The sequence below is a fragment of the Nansenia antarctica genome (genome assembly GCF_963989245.1).
Source record: "Nansenia antarctica genome assembly, chromosome: 8".
In the NCBI taxonomy this organism is placed as follows: domain Eukaryota; kingdom Metazoa; phylum Chordata; class Actinopteri; order Argentiniformes; family Microstomatidae; genus Nansenia; species Nansenia antarctica.
The window spans coordinates 12,332,769-12,355,714 of record NC_137678.1 but is presented as its reverse complement, the minus strand read 5'-3'; the positions used below and the strand labels follow the sequence as shown (position 1 = coordinate 12,355,714).

The following is a 22,946-nucleotide window of genomic DNA, read 5'->3' as shown; positions in this document are numbered from 1 at the left end:
CCTCCTTCACAGTCATCTCATCCTCTTTCTCCTCCACCTCTCCATGTACCTCTTTCTCCTCCTTCTCAGTCATCTCATCCTTTCTTCTCCTCCTCTTTCTTCTCCTCCTCCTCTCCATGTACCTCTTTCTCCTCCTTCTCAGTCATCTCATCCTCTTTCTTCTCCTCCTCCCCTCCATTGACCTCTTCCTCCATAGGAGACTCCTTTGCCATCATCCCTTGTTCATTTTGTATCTCCACGTCAGGCTCCACCTCATCCTGCACTTTTCTCTCCACCTCGTCCTCTTCCTCTTCCTCTTCCTCCATGACAGAGCCCTTCCGCTCCGTCTCCGTCTGTCGGCCTCCTTGAGAACTCTGGCTGTCGTAGCTGCTGCTCAGAGCGTCCTCCGGTAGAGGCTGCCAGTAGTCGATCAGCTTACCCTGCACACACAGACACACACAATGAACATGGATGGTTTTATGCCCATCTTAACTGTATGGAGTTATGCACATCCCTAGTGATGAGCTGACAGGATGTGCAGACTGGCTGATGAGATGCGGGCTGAGCTACCTGGAGAGGCTGGCTCCTCTGGAGGAGCATCTGCCACCTGATGTAGATCCTCGCCACAAAGTCCGCCACCTGCGGAGGGAGAGGGACAGATATGGAAATGACTTAAACCTCTGAACACCCATTTACTGCTCCGCCTATATTTGTATTGGTTGGGGCAGATGCGCTTTTGTGGTGACACCAAATTACCAAAACAGTCTTTGCACATGGTTTTAGTGGTGTGCAGCGCTCTTTAGTGGAAGCAAACTAGGGCCTGTAGAACACCCACCTTACTCCTGTACAGACACGTATCACTCTCTCTGATGTCAGACTTGACATACTTCTCCAGTTGAACACACAGCAACTGCAACGGACTCTGATAGAGTGAGAGAAGGTAGAGGAGAGGAGAAAAGAGCAGGAGAGATGAAAGCAGGGAGAGAAGAAAGGGGGATGGAGTGGAGAGGACAGTTATATCTCTTTATAACAATAACAATAGCTGCAGAGCAGTAGACAAACATGTCAGTATTCAGTGCTTTGTGTTTACCTTCTGGTTTGGGGGTAAAAACACAAAGTTAGAGGCTTCATTTGCCAAGGCCAAAAGGCTATAGCAGAGGTAGTAGGCCTGAAACACAAATACAACATCCAGTTGATTCTCACACTCAAGGGAAAACCACAGTTACAGTACGATACTCACTACGATACTCAGAGTGTCAGCTCCAGCTATCCAATACCAATGGTAACCAAATTGCATGAACCCTGTGCTGGGAATAAAGTCTAATAACACATTTTGGATACCACATAGCATTGTGGGCTAACACCCATTTACAAAAAAAGTTAAACTATTGAACCCTTCCCATACCTGCTGGTTGAGAGAGGCTGAGTTCTGCCCGTTCTCCCCCTGCTCTCTGGAGCTGCTGGAGCTCTTCAGGGCTCTGACGAGCAACGATGGACACATGTGGGGCACGTAGTGCCTCAGGTACGACAGCTAGGGGAGGAGAGGACATTTGTTCTATTTTGGTAACACTTCAGGAAGAAAAGCTTAACTAACAATTGAATGGAATTGCAGGAAAAGAGTAAGGGAATGGTGTTAAACTGGAGGTGGCACAGGATTTGTTTCCATGTCTTACCTGGAACTCAGTGTTGGAGGGCTTGTAAGTGCATCTGTTGACCAACAACAGTTTGGAGATGATGGACATACTGAGGTGTCTTCTGAGTTGCCTGCACAGAGACAAATCAAACAGCAATAATACCACTTGCTCATGCACAATGTTCACTCACTGAACAGAAAAATAATTAAGAGCCATAGAGATAAGAGAAATTGTAATAAAGGACATCAAATGTATATGTCCCAACCAAAAAGCATTACCATGTGTCCAAAAAGTATACATTACCACTTTAAGAATAATGCATTGTATCGAAATGTGCTCTAAAGGCATTTAAAGGTGCAATATGTAGCGTTTTCCCCATGAAAACGTCACTAAATAACCATGCTGAATCATTCATTATGAAGCATTGCATTGGTTAAAACTCTGTAAGGTCTTACTTTCCACGTGTGTTGTCTGGCAGCAGCTGGACCATCCAGCGAAGGTTGTGATGGTCGTCTGTCATGTCCATCAACGCAAAGCAAATCCTCGGCAGCTAAACAAAGCAGGAAGAGAACATTAACATGAGACTGAACCAAAATAATTGGATAAAGCCACGGTTAGGTAAATCTTCCCCATGCAGAGAAAGAGAAAGAGATGCTCACTGACCATGTGGTCCCAGTCCCTCATGTTGTTGACCAGATTGTGCTGTAGGAAGCGGACGTCCTGAACAGGGGGGGTGATCTGCGTATCCAGCGCCACTCTGCTCACCACAGTCAGTAACAGCAGCAGGTCTGAGTCACTGTAGGCCCGCGGACACAAGGCACTGACATCCGACAGGTACTGGAGAAAGAGGGAGCGGGAGAGGGAGCGGGAGAAATAGAGAATCAGTACAAACACTAGCGTTGAGCCGGGGGGGATGGTATTACCGGTAGAATTAACCACCTGTCCGGTCGTTAATTGATCGTTAGGTAAGCAGTAACCACATCTGACATTTTGGCCGTCAATCTGTGTTTTGTAGATGTCCTAATCTTTTAAGAAAAAAAACATTTTACAATTTATATCTATTCAGCCGTACCTTAACAACATACTGGAAGTTGTGCTCTTGGAAAGTGAGTTCCTTCTTTCTGGATGAGCTATTCTCATTGCTGATTTCGACAGACCTGGACACAGACACACACACGTGGGCAAACATGAGGCAATTCAAAGAGTCTGCCAACCCTACCCATTGGTATTGTCATGTCCTCTTCACTTACTGTAGCAATAGGTCTCCCTCTGTGAAGTCTGGCTGGAGCTTCTCCTGAGGGAACAGTGTGATGAATGGGACGCCCATGTTCATGAAGACCAGAGTCACGTCGCCAATACTGGGCACCCACACATCATACCTATGGCTCTTAGACAACACTGTGGAGACAAATCAATACTCATTATTAATACAACAACAATTCAGGTTAAAAGAGATTAATTATTAGGCTGAAAACAGAAATAGAAAAACTAACAGAACAAGTGGATGTAGATGAAAACTGTACTATAAAAGCACAGAGCAACTATACAATATTACAACAATTTTAAGACTTGTATGACTAAGTAGTGTGATTAGGACATAACCCTCTGAGCAATAGACGTCTTTTCAACCTCGCGTCTACGCTTGGCCATCATATAAACCAGCTATATTACGGCTATATTTTCTACTTATCTTAAATGCATGAAAACCGTTATTAAACCCCTCTAAACTGTCAGAATACGTCCCAGACGTCATGTAGTATGAGATTCATATAGTCTAGCATAGTTATCCTAGCAGAAGTGGTGGTTTAAATAGCGTCTATACGTCGCTGTCCTTTAACCCAGATAAATGCGGTCTGTGTCTAAACCTGTTTTAGTCTAGCAGCACGTTGAGTTTAAATGAATACCCTAAACGCCTGTAGATTGTCAAAATATGTACCAGACCGTCATTTAGGCTGAGATTCCATGTAGTCTAGCATAGTTATTCATGCAGAAGAGGTGGTTTAAATTGCGTCTATACATCGCTGTCCTTTAACCCAGCTAAATGCGGTCTGTGATGCGATCCTCTAAACCCCCCCCCATGCCGCGCCGCATCGACCAACCCCCCCCCACCCCGGGCCTACCTCACTACACCACCAGTTCCTGCACTATCACCTTCACCACTGTTCCAGCACAAGCCCTGGTCAGCAGTATCACCATCACAAGGACCAGGAGAGGAGCAGCGCACAACACCAACAGGGAAGTTTACTGCACCTTCCACCACCTACACATGTACACAGCACTGACCCACTTCCTACTCTCACCAGAATATCAACACACACAACCCACAGCCGAACCAGCCGTCTCTGCCAGCACCACCAGCACCAGGATGATCAACACCACTGGGTCACAGGGAAGTACTGATCACCCGCCTGACACCAAAATGCACACTACACAAACCATGCACACCTCCCTTCTCTCACTCCTGTATCTTTTCAGGCACATGTCATATCCAGCTCTGACACCTACCCAGGCTTCCAGACCCAGGAGCAGAGACCGGCGGGAACCACCACGTCACCCCAGCACCAACCCCAGGTTCCAACTCAGCGACCCCAAACCCCCTGTTCCGGGCCCCCCCCCCCCAACTCCAGGCCCCCAGCTACAGGCCCAGTCCCCTACCCGCCAACCCCCAACCCCCAGCCCGGAACAAGCTGAGAAGAGCCAGGGAGCTTTTTCCCTGGATAAGCTGTGTACAGGTTTTTCGCCTCTGCTTGCCTGCCATGCGCCGAGCTCTCTGGGCCTCTCCTCAGGGGCCTCCGGTCGGCCTGCGTGCTCGATCTGCTCCGCCGCTGGGGCACCTGGTCCGGCTAGCCTCGTGAAGGGCTACAGGAGTCTGAGCCTGGTGGGCTGGGCCGGACGCGCCGGTGGTGGGTCGGGTGAGTCGGGTGTGTGGGGTCCCTCGGGGGAGGGAGGTGGGGGAGCCACGGCTTTGCACTGGTGGGCAAACTGGATAGTAGTCGCTCTACAACTAGAGGGCTGCAGGGGAATTTTTTCCCGGATGCACAGCGAACAGGTTTTTTACCCCTGCCTCCTACCGACACTGGAACCTGGACACTGAACACTGAACACTGAACATTACACTACACTGGACAATACACTGAACACTGAGCACTTTAGTTAGTTTAATGTTGGTTGTTGTTGAATGTAATGTCTTAAATGTCTGATTGTTTGATTAATTGATTGTATACACGGTGTTGCGTTTTTATAAAAACCAATAAAAAACACTTAAATGCGGTCTGTGTCTAAACATATTTTCTACTTATCTTAAATGCATTAAAACCGTTATTAAACCCCTCTAAACTGTCAGAATACGTCCCAGACGAGTTGATTAAGACTACCCAGGGGTAGTACTCCAATTACTCTAGTATTCCCCATATCGAACCAGAACTAATATAACTCGCCCTTCCTAACACATTCAGCATCAGTTCTCAACAATTCCTCTCCCCCTAAAACAATTCCAACACTCACTTAACATCCCCATGTAGTGGGTCTGGAGGACAACTGCATCTGTAGCTTACTCCGCCCATTATTTTGCATATTTCCCATGTTGCACTAGGACTATTACACATCTGCTTTTCCTATGACACATTTAGTATCATTTTCAGCGTTTTTTCTCCCCCTTAACAACTCGTCTTTAACAACAATATCTATACACCTATTACACCCAAACCTTAAAATAAATAGTTTGTTGCGACCACACCGTGACCCTAACCTACAGCAACAATCACCACCTTCCCCAAATTTCCACTGATAACCCAATCACGGCCGCCATCTTGGGTAAGAGGCACTTCCAAAAGTGAGCCGATCCCGGGTGGGGGGGTCCGTCGTATCGGAGTGTAATTGTTGATGACGTGATTGGATAATAGAGTATAGACAGTCGCATCACCTTACGTGGGAGGTTCAAGGAATAAAGGGGAGGTGACATTGACCGAGAGTGACAGAGATCTCCTGCATACCAAGTAGCCATGTGTTACTAGGTGCACATTTTATTTTTTCACGAGGTGACTGATTTTCCTGCTTGGAAATACAGCTTATTTGATCAAAAGTATACTTGTGCTTTGTCTTTTCCTAAATGCCATTTATTTACATTTATTCACATGTTATTGGACTGATTTTCCTGCATGGAAATAAAGCTTATTTTATCAAAAGTATACTTGTGTGAGAGTGCTTTGTCTTTTCCTAAATGCCATTTATTTACATTTATTCACACAGAAATATGAAGATGTCTTAAGATGTCTTGAGATGTCTTGGAAATATGAAGAACACAATGAATAGCATAGTATTGTCTCAGCATTTTATTATTTAAAAAACAACATACACAAATACATAATCATACTGTGGATTACTAATTGATAAAGACATTTACAGGAAATTGCAGGAACTATTATAAATAGGAACAAAATGATTATGTGTACAACATTATTATATGAACAAAATGATTATATGTACAAAACCTTTTGTAGGTAGGACACTATTGGACCTCGGCCCAAATCTAGTACTGAACCTGACCCCCCATGCTAAACCATTTGGAAGTACAGTATACTAGGACTCCAATTCAGACACACTGGGGGGCTGTCACAAATCTACTAACTCTAATTATGTAAAATACAAATAAATAAATAAATAAACAAGAATGTGTTTGTTGTGTAACAACTCCCCCAAGATTCCCCTCCACCACAGAGAGACTAAACTGTCCTTCTGAAAGAGACTACACTGACATCCTCCATCCCAGACAGACTACAATGACCACCATCACAGTGTGATGGGAGAGTTACTCCATATGAGAGTGGAGAAACCTATTCTTCAGGTAGCATGTGCTCCTGATGTTGTGGACTACTCTTTTATCAACAATTTCACAGTATTGCCCATTGGTGGCAGTTGACTTCATACCTATCCCAACAAGTTGGCGTGGTTCCCAAAAACATTTATGATGTAGGAACAGGAGGGTGTCAGTGATGGCTGAGGGTGGGAAGAGAAGCTTTGCTTTGCTTACTCTTCACAGCCTGTCAGGGGATCTTCTCTGTGGAGTGGCAGGAACAGGGTCCCTTCAAACAGGAGCTGTGGATTCTCTGAAAATAAAAGACATCAAGTATTAAGGTATACAGGCTATATGTGAGTATAGACATTGCACCACGGTAGACTCGTTGCCTGGGTGGCATGCCCGCCATCGGTGAACGAGTTCGGCCCCTGGGTAGTTAAGTCAACTAATTGGGTCAACTAATTAAGCTAAATTTAGGCAAAATTGGAAATTGAAACAACGTCTATGTTAAGATGTTGAAATACCGTTGAAATATAGACGTTGTTTCCCTTTCTATGTTTCAACGGCATTTCAACGTCTAAACATAGACATTTTTTAAATTTCCAATTTGGCCTATATTTAGCCTCGATTTGGCCTAGACGTCTACGGGCCATTAAGACGTTGTTTAGACGTCTAATCAACGTAAAATTGCTCACTGGGAAGTTAGGGATATTAGTGTAGTTGTACTTTAGCCTGTGGAGACGATAGCATGAGCTCCACACGGATTTAACAAGAACAGTAGTAGACTACACTTGTAGTAGTAGTAGTTGTTGTTGTATAAGGTGAATAGTGACTGGTTATTCAGTACCCAGTCTGGAGACTAGATATAGAATGAGCTCCTACGTGGGTAACATCATCTCTTATAAGCCCAGGAGGGTACAGACAGTCACGGACACTTCCACCCAAGTTCCCCACTTCTCCTCTAACCCCGGGAGGGAAGAGTCACACTACGGGAAGTATAACACTGGCTGTGAAGGACGTAGAAACACAAGACTATGCTGAATAAGTTCATTAGGTCTACACGGTCATTTTAAGCCGTCAACCAGCCCGCGATGACCCCGGGAAGTGATGTTAAATTGAAGTTACTTGTGTTAAATGATGATGTGATGTCCGGGTAGAATCCACACATTGTCACACAGACAGAGAGACGTACAGCCACCCAGGATCGAGCCCCACGTAGAGTCGTTTTCCATCATTTATTGTCAATTTCAAGACAGACAAACACACACAGACACACGGAGACAACGACAGGTCATTCTAACTGCATAGAGAAATCGGAAAATATTATTATATTCGGTGACAGCCAATGTCCGCGATTTCACACTAGTCAGTAGAAGTTTTAAACAGTGAAATTTATCAGCTTGTGACTAGCTCAGCGTGTTCATTCACGAATCCCCAGTATTGTACGAATCCCCAGTATTGTGACAATGGCAGCTGGCAACCAATCGGAATCTACGAAGCAGCGCAAAGGATTATGGGGGAAAATGGTAATAGTATAAACCATGACTGTGTGTGTTGGGGAGATAGGTAGTACCTGTTTACTGTTTGTTAGGTTATGCAAATAAACAGAAGTATCTGGAGTTGTGCGGTGTATGGGGCCCAGATATCATTTTTATTACTTTTTATTACTGCTGCTACTCTCTGACTACTGAGGTGGGTGAGTTACTACTGAGTTACTGTCTCTGGTCTTTAATGGTCTTGACTGGTCACTAGTCATCAGTATTCTACTTGATGTAGATCTATTGATCTATTGTTATAGTGATAGTGGCTTAATAAGTGATGCAATCAGTTTGGCCTTAAGTGATTTAATCAGTTTGTTCTTTTAAAGACATCTAAATATATTATTTTTTTTGTATTGAGTATAAAACAGTATTAATGCATTTTAACATTGAGACATATATTTTGTATTGACTATAAAATAGTATTAATGCATTTAAACATTGAGACAAGAAGCTGTCTTCTGTACCCGCTCTCCCAATATCTCAAACTGTGACCCCCCTCCCCAAGAAAAAGTTTCAGGCACAGGATTTTTTCCCACTTTAAGCCCTGATAATGTTACAGACCTGGCCAGGGGCAGGATGTCGAAGAGGAAGAGCACTCTTGAAACCCCCCAGAAACGGGTTAAAGTTTCCTTTGAAGTCAACGTGCAGGCGGACGCTCCACACAGAGTGGCGTAAGTGTTGTCATCTCTCTCTCTGTCTCTCTCTGTCTCGCTCTCTCTCTCTCTCTGTATCTCTCTCTCTCTCTGTCTCTTTCCCTCTCTCTCTCTCTCTCTCTCTCTCTCTCTCTCTCTCTCTCTCTCTCTCTCTCTCTCTCTCTCTCTCTCTCTCAAGTTTAGCTGTGTGTGTTAACCCTTTGTGTCCTGTTCGTCTCTCTCCAGCTGGGACTCTAAGGAACACACAGGCTATGTGGGTCTGCAGAACCAGGGGGCCACCTGCTACATGAACAGCCTCCTGCAGACTCTGTTCTTCACCAACCAGCTGCGGCGGGTCAGTTAGGAAACCACATCCTCCTTTCTGCCAGAGCCCTATGTTGTTGCCCCAGTCAGAAGGAGTGCACTTCATTAAGACATCCATTCAGGGCGTGTGTGGGATTGTGACTAGAGAAGTGGTGTGTGTGTGTGTGTGTGTGTGTGTGTGTGTGTGTGTGTGTGTGTGTATGTGTGTTTTAGCACTTTGAGATTTCTTTAATGTAAAGTGCTTTACAAATAAAATGTATTTAATGTCCATTGAGTCTCTCCCTCCCTCTTGTCCGCCCCCTGTGCTAGGCGGTGTACATGATGCCCACCGAGGGCGATGACTCATCCAAGAGCGTGCCCCTTGCACTACAGAGGGTCTTCTACGAGCTGCAACACAGTGACAAGCCCGTTGGCACCAAGAAGCTCACCAAGTCCTTTGGGTAGGTGCCAGCTGAGCGGGCCTGGGTCAAATACAAATAGCTACAGCAGCTTTCAAGTGTCCTTGAAATCTGTGGATGGGGATATCTCATTTCACCCAGGGACATTGTACAGGGGGCGTTGTACATTTCATCATGGTTCATTAGGTAATTACGAATTAGGTAATAGTCTGTGAAAAATACTGTCCATTTTTGTCCCTGAAAAGCCATGGAAAATGGAAATGTAGTGTCAAGATCAGTTCCATGTTTGTTGACATTCAGGGTCTCAATGTTGTATGGTTGGTGTGGTCCCGAGTGTGAGACCGACTAGTTAGTTTGCCCAGGTATTCAAGAGAGGTTCAGGACTTGCTTCGTCACGTCGACATGTATTTTTCCAGGTCATGATTCTTTGACTTGCTGTCTCAGGTTTGCGAGAGGCAGTTGTGCTCCAAGGTTATTGTTGCCAGCTGCGTTATCCTAATCGTTACATAAAAGGAAATCAGAGGGCAGGCAGGCTCATTGTATTGCATGGAATGGAACGAGGACCAGTCTGATATCAGACGTGGTTGATAGAGTTTCTTATTCCATTCTTGCATTAAAATGAGCCCCTTCCTCTGATTTCTGCCTCCCCTGATACATGTGTTGGGTGTTGTAACCGATGGTGATGTTGACCGTGCGTTCCGTGTTCCGTAGGTGGGAGACACTAGACAGCTTCATGCAGCATGACGTACAGGAGCTGTGCAGAGTGGTGAGTGAAGCATCCTATTGGCTACAGCCCTCTGTGGCGTCCTATTGGCTACAGCCCTCTGTGGCATTCTATTGGTATTCATAGCTTTCAGTCACGTGGTTTCTTCCCTAGCAACCACCAACCTGACGGGCAAAAAGTATCATAGCAACATCGCTCAACATGGCGAGTGGACGCAAACGGTTAATAAAATACAAAGGTTCCATCTCACAAAACATAATGGAATGTCAAAACTTTGACAAATCTTTGAACTGCCCTAAACGGAGATAGAACCTTATCATTCTAAACAGAGATAGAACCTTATCATTCTAAACGGAGATAGAACCTTATCATTCTAAACGGAGATAGAACCTTATCATTCTAAACGGAGATAGAACCTTATCATTCTAAACTCACGAGTTATCTTCAGTTGATGGATTTGACTTAGGGGGCATTCATTTGAAGTAACGTAATGAACATACAAGTAACAACAACAGGTTAATGCAGCCAGCCAGCCAAGCAAAGACCATGACTATGCCCAGTTTATGCATTATACACTCTAATATAATTGTCAGATTGCCAGGGTATTCGCTACAGGTTGTTGTTTTGCTCTTGATGCTTCATGCTTTGTTCAACAGAGCCTCAAGCCAATATGTGTCCCATATTCTAAATAAGAACACAGACCGGTCCTTTAATTAATGACACATTAGTTCATTAATGAGGCCTAGAATAGATCCTAGGGAGATGAACTTACCTTCCTCCGCAGCCGACAGGAGAACACACTCCACCAGGACGAGCCACAGTGGGGCGAAACGACGGGCTGTGAATGTGATCTCCATAATGTCATACAGAATATCCGTCAAACGAAACGAACTCCTTTTGGGTTGAGTCAGTTTTATAAAGTGTGTGAGTGTGTGAGTGTCTCCTGGCCCGGTCAGCTGGGCCGTGTCCCTGGCCACATCTGACGCGTCTGAACACCTGACTACCTGAACACTACCTGAACACTACCGTGCACTTTTGGTTCCGACAGCACGTGTAGGCTAGTCGCCTGGAAGCATGGCCAAAAAGCAGCGTGCGTCTGGGTCGCTATGTATCGTGAGCTTAGAATTATAAGGTTCTATCTCCGTTTAGAATGATAAGGTTCTATCTCCGTTTAGAATGATAAGGTTCTATCTCCGTTTAGAGCTTGTTAATTACACACAACACAACGCCACCACCAAACAGGTGGCTGACTCCTGCTAAACAATAGCCCATATCCTGATAACAAAAAGACATTTAAAAAAAAAAAAGACGGAAAAAAAACACTTGAGTAAAACGCATAGACGTTGAATAAGTGTAAGCTTCGATGTCGATAATAATAACATTTATTTGTATAGCACTTTTCCTGCAAACGTCGCAGCTAACAGGCACTTGGAATAATGTGTAGGCATGCATATTCAAGTGAAATGTTATTGACTCAAACCCTTACACGATGGTCAACATAAATGAGAACAGACTAATTAATCATTGGTTCGAGTAGTGCAATTTATTTGTAATCTCACATTGCACACACATCTAATACTGAATGCATAATTAGCTACAACAAAAACAGAGAGACAACATCGAATGACAATCCATACATTAATTGTGTCAATAATCATTTAAACCAGTTTAATATCAACCAGTCAGTCATGTTCAATCATATTTTCGTTTCATTGATTTAAAGTACTCCTTGCTTGGGCTTGATGAGTCCTGACACGTGAGGGCAGGGCTGGACTGGGACAAAAATTAGGCCCTGGCATTTTTGGCCCAGACAGGCCCACCCCAATCGGTCGGACCACACCCACCAGCACAAAAATACTTGCCTTATATACTCGTCTTATATACTGTGCTGTACAGTCATATGACAAACTGTAGTATTCCCCCAAACCACTACAAAGACGACTACATACAGTAAGCAATGGTACCAGTGCAAGTAGACCAGTGTACTCAGTGATCAGATTCCAGAGCGAATTTACGAACGCAGCCTTGTTGTTCTAGATTTTTTTTCTCCATTATCAACCTATCATTGCGCTTTAGAGTAAAACAAAGCACGCAACTGTCGCGTCTATCTTTTCATGGCAACTCTACATTGTGATTTACAAGGGATATTAACTAATATTAAGTAATATTATTACTTGGTTACATTTTGCAATTGATCCGCGGTACACATGCGTGCCGAACCGTGGGGGGCGATCCGTTACACCCCTACACAGCTACCTATATTTTCCTTACCGGGTCAACGGTTACAGGCTGACTCGGCCCCGCTTCTTCTGTATCCTCTCTATCCTCTGTATCTGTACCCTGCTCCCGCTCCTCCCTGCCAGCCTCCTCTTCAACCTGTTGCTGTTGCTGCTGTGGTAAACTTGAGGGTGCAGCAAACATGTCCCTAATGTTTACACATTTGGCAGCATCTGCCTCGAGTTTCTTTTTGTTTTTCTCCCTAAGTTTTTCCCAGCCTCCCTTCCGTTTTAGTGTGCTTTTGCGCTCCATCTCTCTTAGTATCTATCTAGTAACTATCCAGGCTAACAACATTTATTTTGCCGGCAGGCTCGGCCCAAAACTACCGCGAAACTGAGACGGAGGTCTGGTGCTGCGTGCGTGACCCCTGACCCCCCCCCCCCCCCTTCTCTCTGTTGATTGGGCCAGCCCAGTGTCTGTATCGAAAATGTACCAATGGGCCGCTGTCCCAGATTTATGGGCCGTTCAATGGTAGCTTTCGATTTATAGGCCGTTCGATGGTAGCTTTCGGCCGGCTGGTAAAAAAAAATAAAAAAAATAAAGCTTTTATTTTATTTTTTTATTTTGCCGGTCGGCTCGGCCCAAAACTACCGCGGCCCACCGGGCAAGCCAGATGGCCAGTCCAGCCCTGCGTGAGGGTGCGACACAGTTTTTCAAACATCACGATAAACCACCACCACCACATTAGAAAAGATTTGTTTGATACACGTTTTGGTTTGATACAAGTTATTTTGTTTGACAACTTTGTTTGATAACTTTGCTTTTGAATTCCGATCGGGGATAGGCCCGACCCAGAAGTGACACACATACAAACAAACATTTACATACGCATACATATCACACCACACCAACATAATATATTATATTACTTTCGTTTGTTACTTTTATTTGGACTTTGGATTACAAGACCACTTCAATTGGAAAGGTCCAGAGTCTTTGTTGCAAACGGAGGAACTACAAACAAACAGGTGCGTTGAAACCAACACCCACTCATGCCAGGACGATGGCTAATTTGATAATTTGACAGACATGATAGCCATCACATTAAGTTGAAAAACTCTCGCAAGTAAAGGAACTCGCGCAAATTGGAAACACTGGGAAACGTTCGCCAAGTTGGACATACCTTTCATGTTGTGTTTGAGACGAAGCAAGACTGCTCGTTTGAAAGGACATTGGATGCGTATGTATAGTCACTCATTAGTTACGTCCACAAGAGCACATACCACAACACAACACACATCTCACACTTATCATGGCCAAGCATGAATCTCTGGTGAGTCTCTGCCTATCTCCTCGCCGGTTTGTACACCCGATTGCACAGCAACTATCTGGCATGATTGTTTTCTAACCAATGCTACTGTGTTTCCTGGTGCTCTGCAACTTCACGGGCAGTGCCTTTTGCCCGTCAGGTGGGCGTTTCCACTATGCTGTGACGTCACATGAAAGCTATGAATAGGTGTTGTCTGCCTAAGACCCGAGTCACACCCGTAACTTTAACAATATAAATTATTTGGGAAGGGTAAACTCATTTATTCAATTTATAATTTAACAATATAATAGGATGTTAGGGGCATAAAATAAGACTTGTTTTCTGAGTTTATCTGTCTGTACCATGTGATGTATTAAAGTCTTCCAGAAACAATGCAATTTAATTCATGTATTTATGTTTTACCAATCCCAAGATATTGCAGATTGAAGTTCAGCTGTAACGGTCAAAATGTCGCTGGACATGCAATGTAAATCTCCTATTCAGACGGCACCAGAATGGCAAATTTCTAAAAAAAAAAAATCTAAACGTTGGGTGATTCGCCGAATTCAATGACTATCTCCGCCTCCAACGAAACGATATGCTAGTCCCGCATCAAGCTCCCGCCCCACCGTTCTCCTCAGCCAACCACAGCTAGCGCTGTAGCATCGGTCACACCCCAAATTAAACTGAACATCGCTTTACCAATAATAGTTGTACCAGAACACACCACACATCCAAATGTTCACAGCTAGCTGTAGTTGATCACCAGGTATGTTTTATTCATGTAGGGAGAATAATTCATATAAGAAAAACGATAGGAAAATCTTTATTACCTTTCTCGACTGCTTAAAAAATCCGGAAACTGGTGAAACTTGCTGTGCGCGTGAACATATATCCCTTGGAAACCAACTGACAGTTAGGTTGTATTGATCTGTCATTGGGATCCCCCTCCGAAATTGGTCAACATTAAACCACACATTTCGGCCGTAGCGTGACCAAATGTAGTTGATAGAATCGGACGCTCTGAGCGCGGCGGACACCTCACATCTGGACTTATAATTAATGAATGGTGAAACGGATTATATTGAAACATTGTATGAGTGGTAACAACAACTATTCACACAAGTTAAAACAGTCAATCCATATTTTGTCATACACAGTGTTTATATGTATTGGTTTATCTAATGAAGACCGTTTGTGTACAGTAGAATTCTCGTCCAGCGGACAGCTTTTAGAATGTTACCTAACTGCCTAAATATAATACTTAACCTGAATGTTGACCAGACCTGAATGTTGACACTAGAGCTTGAACCATTGTGTGTGTGTTCCAGCTCCTGGACAACGTGGAGAACAAAATGAAAGGCACCTGCATTGAGGGGACCATCCCCAAGCTCTTCAGAGGAAAGATGGTGGTACGTTCCCTCTCTCCCTCTAGCCGGGTGTGGATGTGTGGTGGATGTGGATGTGTGTAGGATGTGGGGGTGGATGTGTGTAGGATGTGGGGGTGGATGTGTGTAGGATGTGTGTAGGATGTGTGTGTAGGATGTGTGTAGGATGTGTGTAGGATGTGTGTGTAGGATGTGTGTAGGATGTGTGTAGGATGTGTGTAGGATGTGTGTAGGATGTGTGTAGGATGTGGGGGTGGATGTGTGTAGGATGTGTGTAGGATGTGGGGGTGGATGTGTGTAGGATGTGTGTAGGATGTGTGTATGATGTGTGTAGGATGTGTGTAGGATGTGTGTAGGATGTGTGTAGGATGTGTGTAGGATGTGTGTAGGATGTGTGTAGGATGTGTGTAGGATGTGTGTAGGATGTGGGGGTGGATGTGTGTAGGATGTGTGTAGGATGTGGGGGTGGATGTGTGTAGGATGTGTGTAGGATGTGTGTAGGATGTGGGGGTGGATGTGTGTTAGGGCTGGGTATCGCCACTGATTTCCCAAAACGATTCGATTCCGATTCACAGCTCCCGATTCGATTCGATTCACGATTTGATTCGATTCGATTCCGATTCGATCTAGTTACAATATAAATTTTTTGCTTGAATATGAAAGAGATTCTCCGAACTAATGCTATAAATGGTTCAAGGAACCCTATAACATGTAGCATTGTTAAACATATCAATGAATTGACTCCAAAGCAGTTACATGAATGTACTTTTTATTTCCATATGACTTTGCTTTTGTCCAGCTCATCTCTTATCGTCACATTTTTTAAATCCAAAATGCACCCAGACATCTGACTTTAAGCCTGGTGGTGACTTGAGTGTCCCTGCCATCGCCATGTTTTTAGATTTTAGTGTTGAGACCTCACGTTGCGTGAGATATGATAAATTCTTGTAGCGCGAGATCTGGCCACGAGATCTCGTTGCGGGTTGAAGCTGCAAGCAAAAAATAAATAAAAAATAAAATAAAAAATCGATCTCGGGATTTATGAATCGATAATCGCTCATTTAATGAAGATCGATTCAGAATCGGGAAATCGATTTTTTGAACCCAGCCCTAATGTGTGTAGGATGTGTGTAGGATGTGTGTAGGATGTGGGGGTGGATGTGTGTAGGATGTGTGTATGAATGAATGAATGAATGAATGAATGGTCTTTATTGTCATTGCTATAGTACAGGTACCAAACAACGAAATTTAGGAGGGGTGGCTCCCCTGGTGTTAGGAAGAAAAAGGGAAGAAGGGAAGGAGCTGGTTTACATAAATAGAGGCTATGTACACTATCCACTGTACTATACTGTACAGATAGACGACTAGGGTTGATCATATTGCACATAGTGTTATTGCACATTCATTTAAAGTGTCGCAGTTTGCAGGCTTGAAATGTACATGTTTGTGCCTCAGCACTACACCTGCTTTTTTCAGTCCAGCAGCTGCCATCAATCCGTCCAGACTGTCCAGGGCCCAGAACCTAGGTCTTTGCTGTGTTCAGGGCCTGGACGGCCCTGTGGTAGAAGCTGTTCTTCAGTCTGTTTGTCCTTGCGGCCATGGTCCTGTACCGTCTTTTCGAGGGCAGCCGGGTAAAGTGTTCGTACCCAGGGTGGGTTGGGTCTCTGGAGATCTTGGAGGCCTTCCTGAGACAGCGTGTGTTGTACAGCTCTTCCAGAGAGGGGAGGGGGGCGCCGGTGATCTTCTGGGCTGTTCTCACGACTCTCTGTAGCGCATTTCTCTCCGCGGTTGTGCAGCTGGAGAACCAGTTACAGATGCCGTAGGTGAGGATGCTCTCCACTGCGCCGCGGTAGAAGGTCACCAGTATCTCCTGCTTGCTGTGTTCCTTCCTGAGGACTCTCAGGATGTAGAGCCGCTGTTGTGCCTTCTTGATGGTGGCTGTTGTGTTGTCCTTCCAGGACAGGTCATCCTGCATGTGCACCCCCAGGAATCGGAGGGTTGAGACTCTCTCCACGCTCTCTCCGTCGATGAGCAGGGGCTGGATCTCGGACTTTTTCCTCCTGAAGTCCACGAGGATGTAGGATGTGGGGGTGGATGTGTGTAGGATGTGGGGGTGGATGTGTGTAGGATGTGTGTAGGATGTGTGTAGGATGTGTGTAGGATGTGTGTAGGATGTGTGTAGGATGTGTGTAGGATGTGTGTAGGATGTGTGTAGGATGTGTGTAGGATGTGTGTAAGATGTGGGGGTGGATGTGTGTAGGATGTGTGTAAGATGTGGGGGTGGATGTGTGTAGGATGTGTGTAGGATGTGTGTAGGATGTGTGTAGGATGTGTGTAGGATGTGTGTAGGATGTGGGGGTGGATGTGTGTAGGATGTGTGTAGGATGTGGGGGTGGATGTGTGTAGGATGTGTGTAGGATGTGGGGGTGGATGTGTGTAGGATGTGGGGGTGGATGTGTGTAGGATGTGGGGGTGGATGTGTGTAGGATGTGTGTAGGATGTGTGTAGGATGTGTGTAGGATGTGTGTAGGATGTGGGGGTGGATGTGTGTAGGATGTGGGGGTGGATGTGTGTAGGATGTGTGTAGGATGTGGGGGTGGATGTGTGTAGGATGTGGGGGTGGATGTGTGTAGGATGTGTGTGTGGATGTGTGTAGGATGTGTGTAGGATGTGTGTAGGATGTGTGTAGGATGTGGGGGTGGATGTGTGTAGGATGTGGGGGTGGATGTGTGTAGGATGTGGGGGTGGATGTGTGTAGGATGTGTGTAGGATGTGTGTAGGATGTGGGGGTGGATGTGTGTAGGATGTGTGTAGGATGTGGGGGTGGATGTGTGTAGGATGTGGGGGTGGATGTGTGTAGGATGTGTGTAAGATGTGGGGGTGGATGTGTGTAGGATGTGTTTGGAATTTGGAAGGAAGGAGAGACTCGTACCCTGTTGTTCTTCCTGCTCTCAGAGTTCATTGGCGACAGTCGGCCCACCCTCGGTCTTTATCTAGACCGTGGGGCAAAATAAGATGCCTATCGGCTTAAGTGACAGTTGGTGATCCAGTGTTTCCCACAGGGTTTAGTGAGACTAGATGCAGTGCAAATCCAAAAGATGGTGTCGCTCGCGTGTACACATATTTTCGTTTCGTTATGAGACTATGGCGGGACAAATTAGACTATGTCGGGGTGCCACAGCCTAGGTAATTAATGGGAAACACTCCGATCAATTCACACGGTGGTCATTAAGGTGTGTGTGTGTGTGTGTGCGTGTGTGTGTGAGAGAGAGAGAGAGTGTGTATGTGCACTAAAACAATGTGTGTGTGTTCCTGTTTTTGTGCAGTCCTATATCCAGTGCAAGCACGTAGACTACCGTTCCGAGCGGATAGAGGATTACTATGACATCCAGCTCAGTATAAAAGGAAAGAAGAACAGTGAGTATAAGACCGTTTTCCTCTCCTCCTCATCATCAGTAGCTAGCTAGCTTCCTCCCTTGGCATTACCTCTCACTGAAAATGTTGATTTGTGAAAAGGAAGGTAGTCTTTCGTGTGTGTAGGGAGGTAGTCTGTTTTGTGTGTGTGTGTGTGTGTGTGTGTGTGTGTGTGTGAAGGATGGTAGTCTTTCTGTGAGTGTAGGTAGGTAGGAAGTCTTTCATAAAGCGTGTGTGTGAAGGAAGGTATTTCATATAGTGTGTGTGTTGGCTCTGCCCAACTCTCTCTCTCTCTCTCCCTGCAGTCTTCGAGTCCTTCAAGGACTATGTTTCCGTGGAGCAGCTTGACGGAGACAACAAATACGAGGCAGGAGAGCACGGCCTGCAGGTGAGGCTACGTACAGGCTCCAGAAAGGCTTCATACATGCAGGGCTTAGAAAGGCCTTATAGAGGCGGTCAGGACAGAGTGCATTCTGAGTCGTTGCAGTCTTTTTTTGTCATGGAGGCTTTGACAGTCACTAATGATGTGTTTTTTCCAGGAAGCGGAGAAGGGAGTCAAATTCCTGACATTCCCTCCCATCCTTCACCTGCAGCTCATGAGGTTCATGTACGACCCTCAGACCGATCAAAACTTCAAGATCAACGACAGGTAACACACACACGCACACACACACACACACACACACACACACACACACACACACACACACACTAATCATATGAAGAAGAATAGAAGCCCTCTGTAGTGATGTCCAGTTTGTTTGTCTAGAGAGCCAGGCAGAGGTAGGTTGAGTTCACTGCTTTAAATGTCCCCCAGGCTCTGACTCATCATAGTGGCGTGCCTCCAGGCACTTGGCCTGGCCCCGCAGGACGCGTGCACACACACACACTCACACTCACACACACACACACACACACACTCGCACACATGCTCACACACACACACACACAGTCTGTAGATTTGATATGGTAGGTGAACAGACGTTGTGACTAAATTTTTTGGCTTTGCTGTGTAACAGCCTCTTCCCATCTCTCTCTCTCTCTTTCTTTCTCTCTCTCTCTCTCTCATATGCATTAACAAGCCTTTCCCATGTCTCCCCCCATTCCTCCCTCACCTCCCCTTCTCCCCCCTTTTCCCGACAGATTTGAGTTCCCGGAGCAGCTGCCCCTGGACGAGTTTCTCCAGAAGACGGACTCCAAGGACCCGGCCAACTACATCCTGCACGCGGTGCTGGTCCACAGCGGAGACAACCACGGGGGCCACTACGTCGTCTACCTCAACCCCAAAGGAGACGGCAAAGTCAGCGTGAAGGAACCAATAGTGAGGACCAATAGTTTATTACTATCCGCTTGTTAAGTCGTGACGTGTTTCCGGGTCCAACGTTGGCTGAGGCGCTGTCTTCGAAATGCCGAAATAATAATAATAATAAATTATATTTATATAGCGCTTTTCCGAGGCTCAAATACCCTGACAATATGGAGAAAACGGGAAAGTGCTGTGTCCCTTGTTGTATGAATAGATCCGAGTCTAAAAAACGATTAAACTGTAATTCTACCGCTGTAGTTCACAGGTACTCTGGTGCGGGGAATTTCTGGTTTGGACTCGGAAATGGCTAAACGTCACTTTTGACGTCAGACTTAACAAGCGGATTATTACTGGGGGAATGTGTTGGGGGTGTGTGTGGGGGGAGCGGGAATCCAACAATGTTGCTAAAGGAAAATCCAGGCATATTTTGATATGTCTCGTGAGAGTTGTCAAAATAAGGCTGGATTTCTTTGTAAATCTCACGAGATTGATCAAAATAAGGCTGGATTGTCCTTTAGCGACGTTGATGGAATACCCCCCTGGTGGGTTTTGCGATTTTGGGGTTGTTTTTTGACATGATAAGGTGAGTTATGTGTTTGGGATTTCAGATACATTTTCAGTCCTAGAGGTCTTTGTTTCCCGGTGTGGTGAAACTCATAACAGCTGAGGGTTTGCCTCTTATTTAAGCAATAATGCCCTGTGCTGAGAAATATATAGTTCCCAAAACTACAAACGTTGTCAAGGGAACGTGAGGCACATCTACTGTGGCTTACGAATACCATAACACAATGGTTGTTTTCATCAACCTGTTGTATAATGCTGGTCTCTAGTGTTGTTCCGATACCATTTTTTGATCCCGATACCGATACCGATACCTGACCGTGCAGTACTTGCCGATACCGAGTACCGATCCGATACCACGGCGTTTAAAAAAAAAAAAAAAAAATATATATAAATCACAGAGAATGGCGTGGACCTTCAATAATAAGTAATAATACATTATTAAGTAAATATAAACGACAAGTGAAAATAAAAACACAAGAGAAAATACAACATTTTAGAGTAAGACAAGAACAAAGAAGTAGGCTAATGTTACCTTGGACTTTGGGATGTTCCAGTTAAGCAGCATACTCTCAATTGCTTCTGCAATTGCTTCACCAGTGTGGGACCCCTTGAACTCGTTTGCATGCAGCACAACGCTTTCCCGGTTGTATGATTCGGAGTCCACCCAGTGAGCAGTTAAACTAAGCAGGGACAGTGGGGAGACGTCGCTGGTCCAAATATCCGTAGTGAAGCTGATGGCCTGCACCTTTCCTAGTTTATCTGAAACATGCTCAGTCACCTTCTTATTGAGGGCAGGGACGGCCGTCTCCGTGATGTATTTGCGACCTGGTATTTTGTATTTAGGTACCGCGTGAGCCATAAAAAGGCGGAATCCCACATTGTCAACAAAGGAGAGGGGCAGGTCACAGAGCACAATCATTTCAGAAATTTTCTCAGTCATCTTTCTTGCCATTTCACTCGTCGCGTCCCACTGGTCCTTTTTATGGAATGCGCTACTCAGCATTTGTTGTTTTGGTCCATCCGTTCTCTTGCTCGATGTCGCTGCAGTAGATGACAGAAACTCGTCGTGCTCTTTAATATGTTTTGCCTTTAAATGCTTAATTAAGTTGCTAGTATTGAAACTGGCAGCTTTAGTGCCACCCCTCGACACATTGAGACCGCAAATTGTGCATTTAGCCGTTGTACACACCGGACTATCCACCTTGAAATATCTCCAAACCGCCGACATGTTTTCCTCTATAGCATGCGTGTTTGTTTTTCCGCGATAGTGAAGTGAAAACAAAAGCTGCCACGCCATTGGTTGAGAGCAGCTGCTCTGGGAGGAGCATGCCTGGGCATGTCTGCGCATGTCTGTGTTAGGAAGGCGGTGTCAGGTTACAGACAAGCTGAGAAAAACGCAACGTGGTATCGGGAGTTATTATTTGTTAGTACTCGCCGATACCGATACCAGCATTTTTGTGCGTATCGGTGGCTATGCCGATACTAGTATCGGTATCGGAACAACACTACTGGTCTCAGTCCGAGGTTTCAGGGTCTCCTTGACCATGAGCAGAGAAAGTGTGCGTCAACTCATTTAAAAAGTACAATAACTGCCGGAAAGACATGAAACCCAACTGGAATTGAATTCTGTCTCTTTTGGCTCTCTAACAAAAGCTGTTGACTAAGAAACACCATTTATGCTTCATCCGTTTGTTTATCTATAAAATAACTTTTTTTATCCCGTGATGGAGGAGTGAACCAGGATGAATGGAAACAAACTGTTGTCTTAAGAGCTCTCTCTCTCTCTCTCTCTCTCTCTGTCTCTCTCTCTCTCTGTCTCTCTCTCTCTGTCTGTCTCTCTCCTCTCTTCCCTCTCTCTCCTCTCCTCTCTCTCTCTCTCGCTCTTTTTCTCTCTTCCCCTCCCTCTCCCTCTCCCTCTCTCTCTCTCTCTCTCTCTCTCTCTCTCAGTGGTGTAAGATCGACGATGACGTTGTGTCACTGTGCACCAAAGAGGAGGCCATTGAACACAACTATGGTGGCCATGACGACGACCTCTCGGTTCGCCACTGCACCAACGCCTACATGCTGGTGTACATCCGCGAGTCCAAACTCGGTGAGTCAGCGTGTCGGTGACGCATTATGACACCGTCTATCTAACCCACCGCACCAACGCAACGTACATCTAACATCTGCCAGGCCAGAGACACTGCTGCTACTCTGCTTCGCCTCGTTCCATAACGCTTCATTACAACACTTTGTTAGGATTATGAGCCCCCATGTATACCTGTTTACCTGGTGTGTGCCTGTAACCCCGGGGGGGCGGTGTGTGTGTGTGTGTCCCTCTCTCTATAGTCTTTAACCCTACCCCCCTCCCCCAGGTTGTGTGTATGTGTATGTGTATGTGTGTGTGTGTGTGTGTGTGTATGTATGTGTGTGTGTGTGTGTGTGTGTGTGTGTGTCCTTCTCTCTATAGTCTTTAACCCTACCTCCCTCCCCCAGGTGAGGTGTTGCTGCCAGTGACAGACGCGGACATCCCCCAGCAGCTGGTGGAGAGGCTGCAGGAGGAGAAGAGGGTCGAGGCCCAGAAGAGGAAGGAGCGCCAGGAGGCCCACCTCTACATGCAGGTCCAGGTAGGAGACTGAAAACAGCCGCCATTACGGCTCTAGGCTTACACCTCTACATGCAGGTCCAGGTAGGAGACTGGAAACAGCCACCATTATGGCTCTAGGCTTACACCTCTAC

The 22,946-nt window shown here is 45.5% G+C and overlaps 1 protein-coding gene across 1 annotated transcript in view; it reads left to right on the top strand.

Annotated features, from left to right (window-relative positions):
- Positions 1 to 9,219: 9,219 nt before the first annotated feature.
- Positions 9,220 to 22,946, top strand: part of LOC308163261 (ubiquitin carboxyl-terminal hydrolase 7-like) — a gene marked incomplete at its 3' end in the record, with an annotated part of 35,306 nt that continues 21,579 nt past the window's right edge. The window contains exons 1-9 of the mRNA XM_080537444.1: positions 9,220 to 9,345; positions 10,015 to 10,069; positions 14,885 to 14,965; positions 18,268 to 18,358; positions 18,661 to 18,743; positions 18,895 to 19,004; positions 19,499 to 19,655; positions 22,173 to 22,317; positions 22,704 to 22,834. Coding sequence (XP_080393570.1) covers positions 9,224 to 9,345; positions 10,015 to 10,069; positions 14,885 to 14,965; positions 18,268 to 18,358; positions 18,661 to 18,743; positions 18,895 to 19,004; positions 19,499 to 19,655; positions 22,173 to 22,317; positions 22,704 to 22,834 — 975 coding nt within the window. The 5' untranslated portion in view covers positions 9,220 to 9,223. The remainder of the gene's footprint in view (positions 9,346 to 10,014; positions 10,070 to 14,884; positions 14,966 to 18,267; positions 18,359 to 18,660; positions 18,744 to 18,894; positions 19,005 to 19,498; positions 19,656 to 22,172; positions 22,318 to 22,703; positions 22,835 to 22,946) is intronic.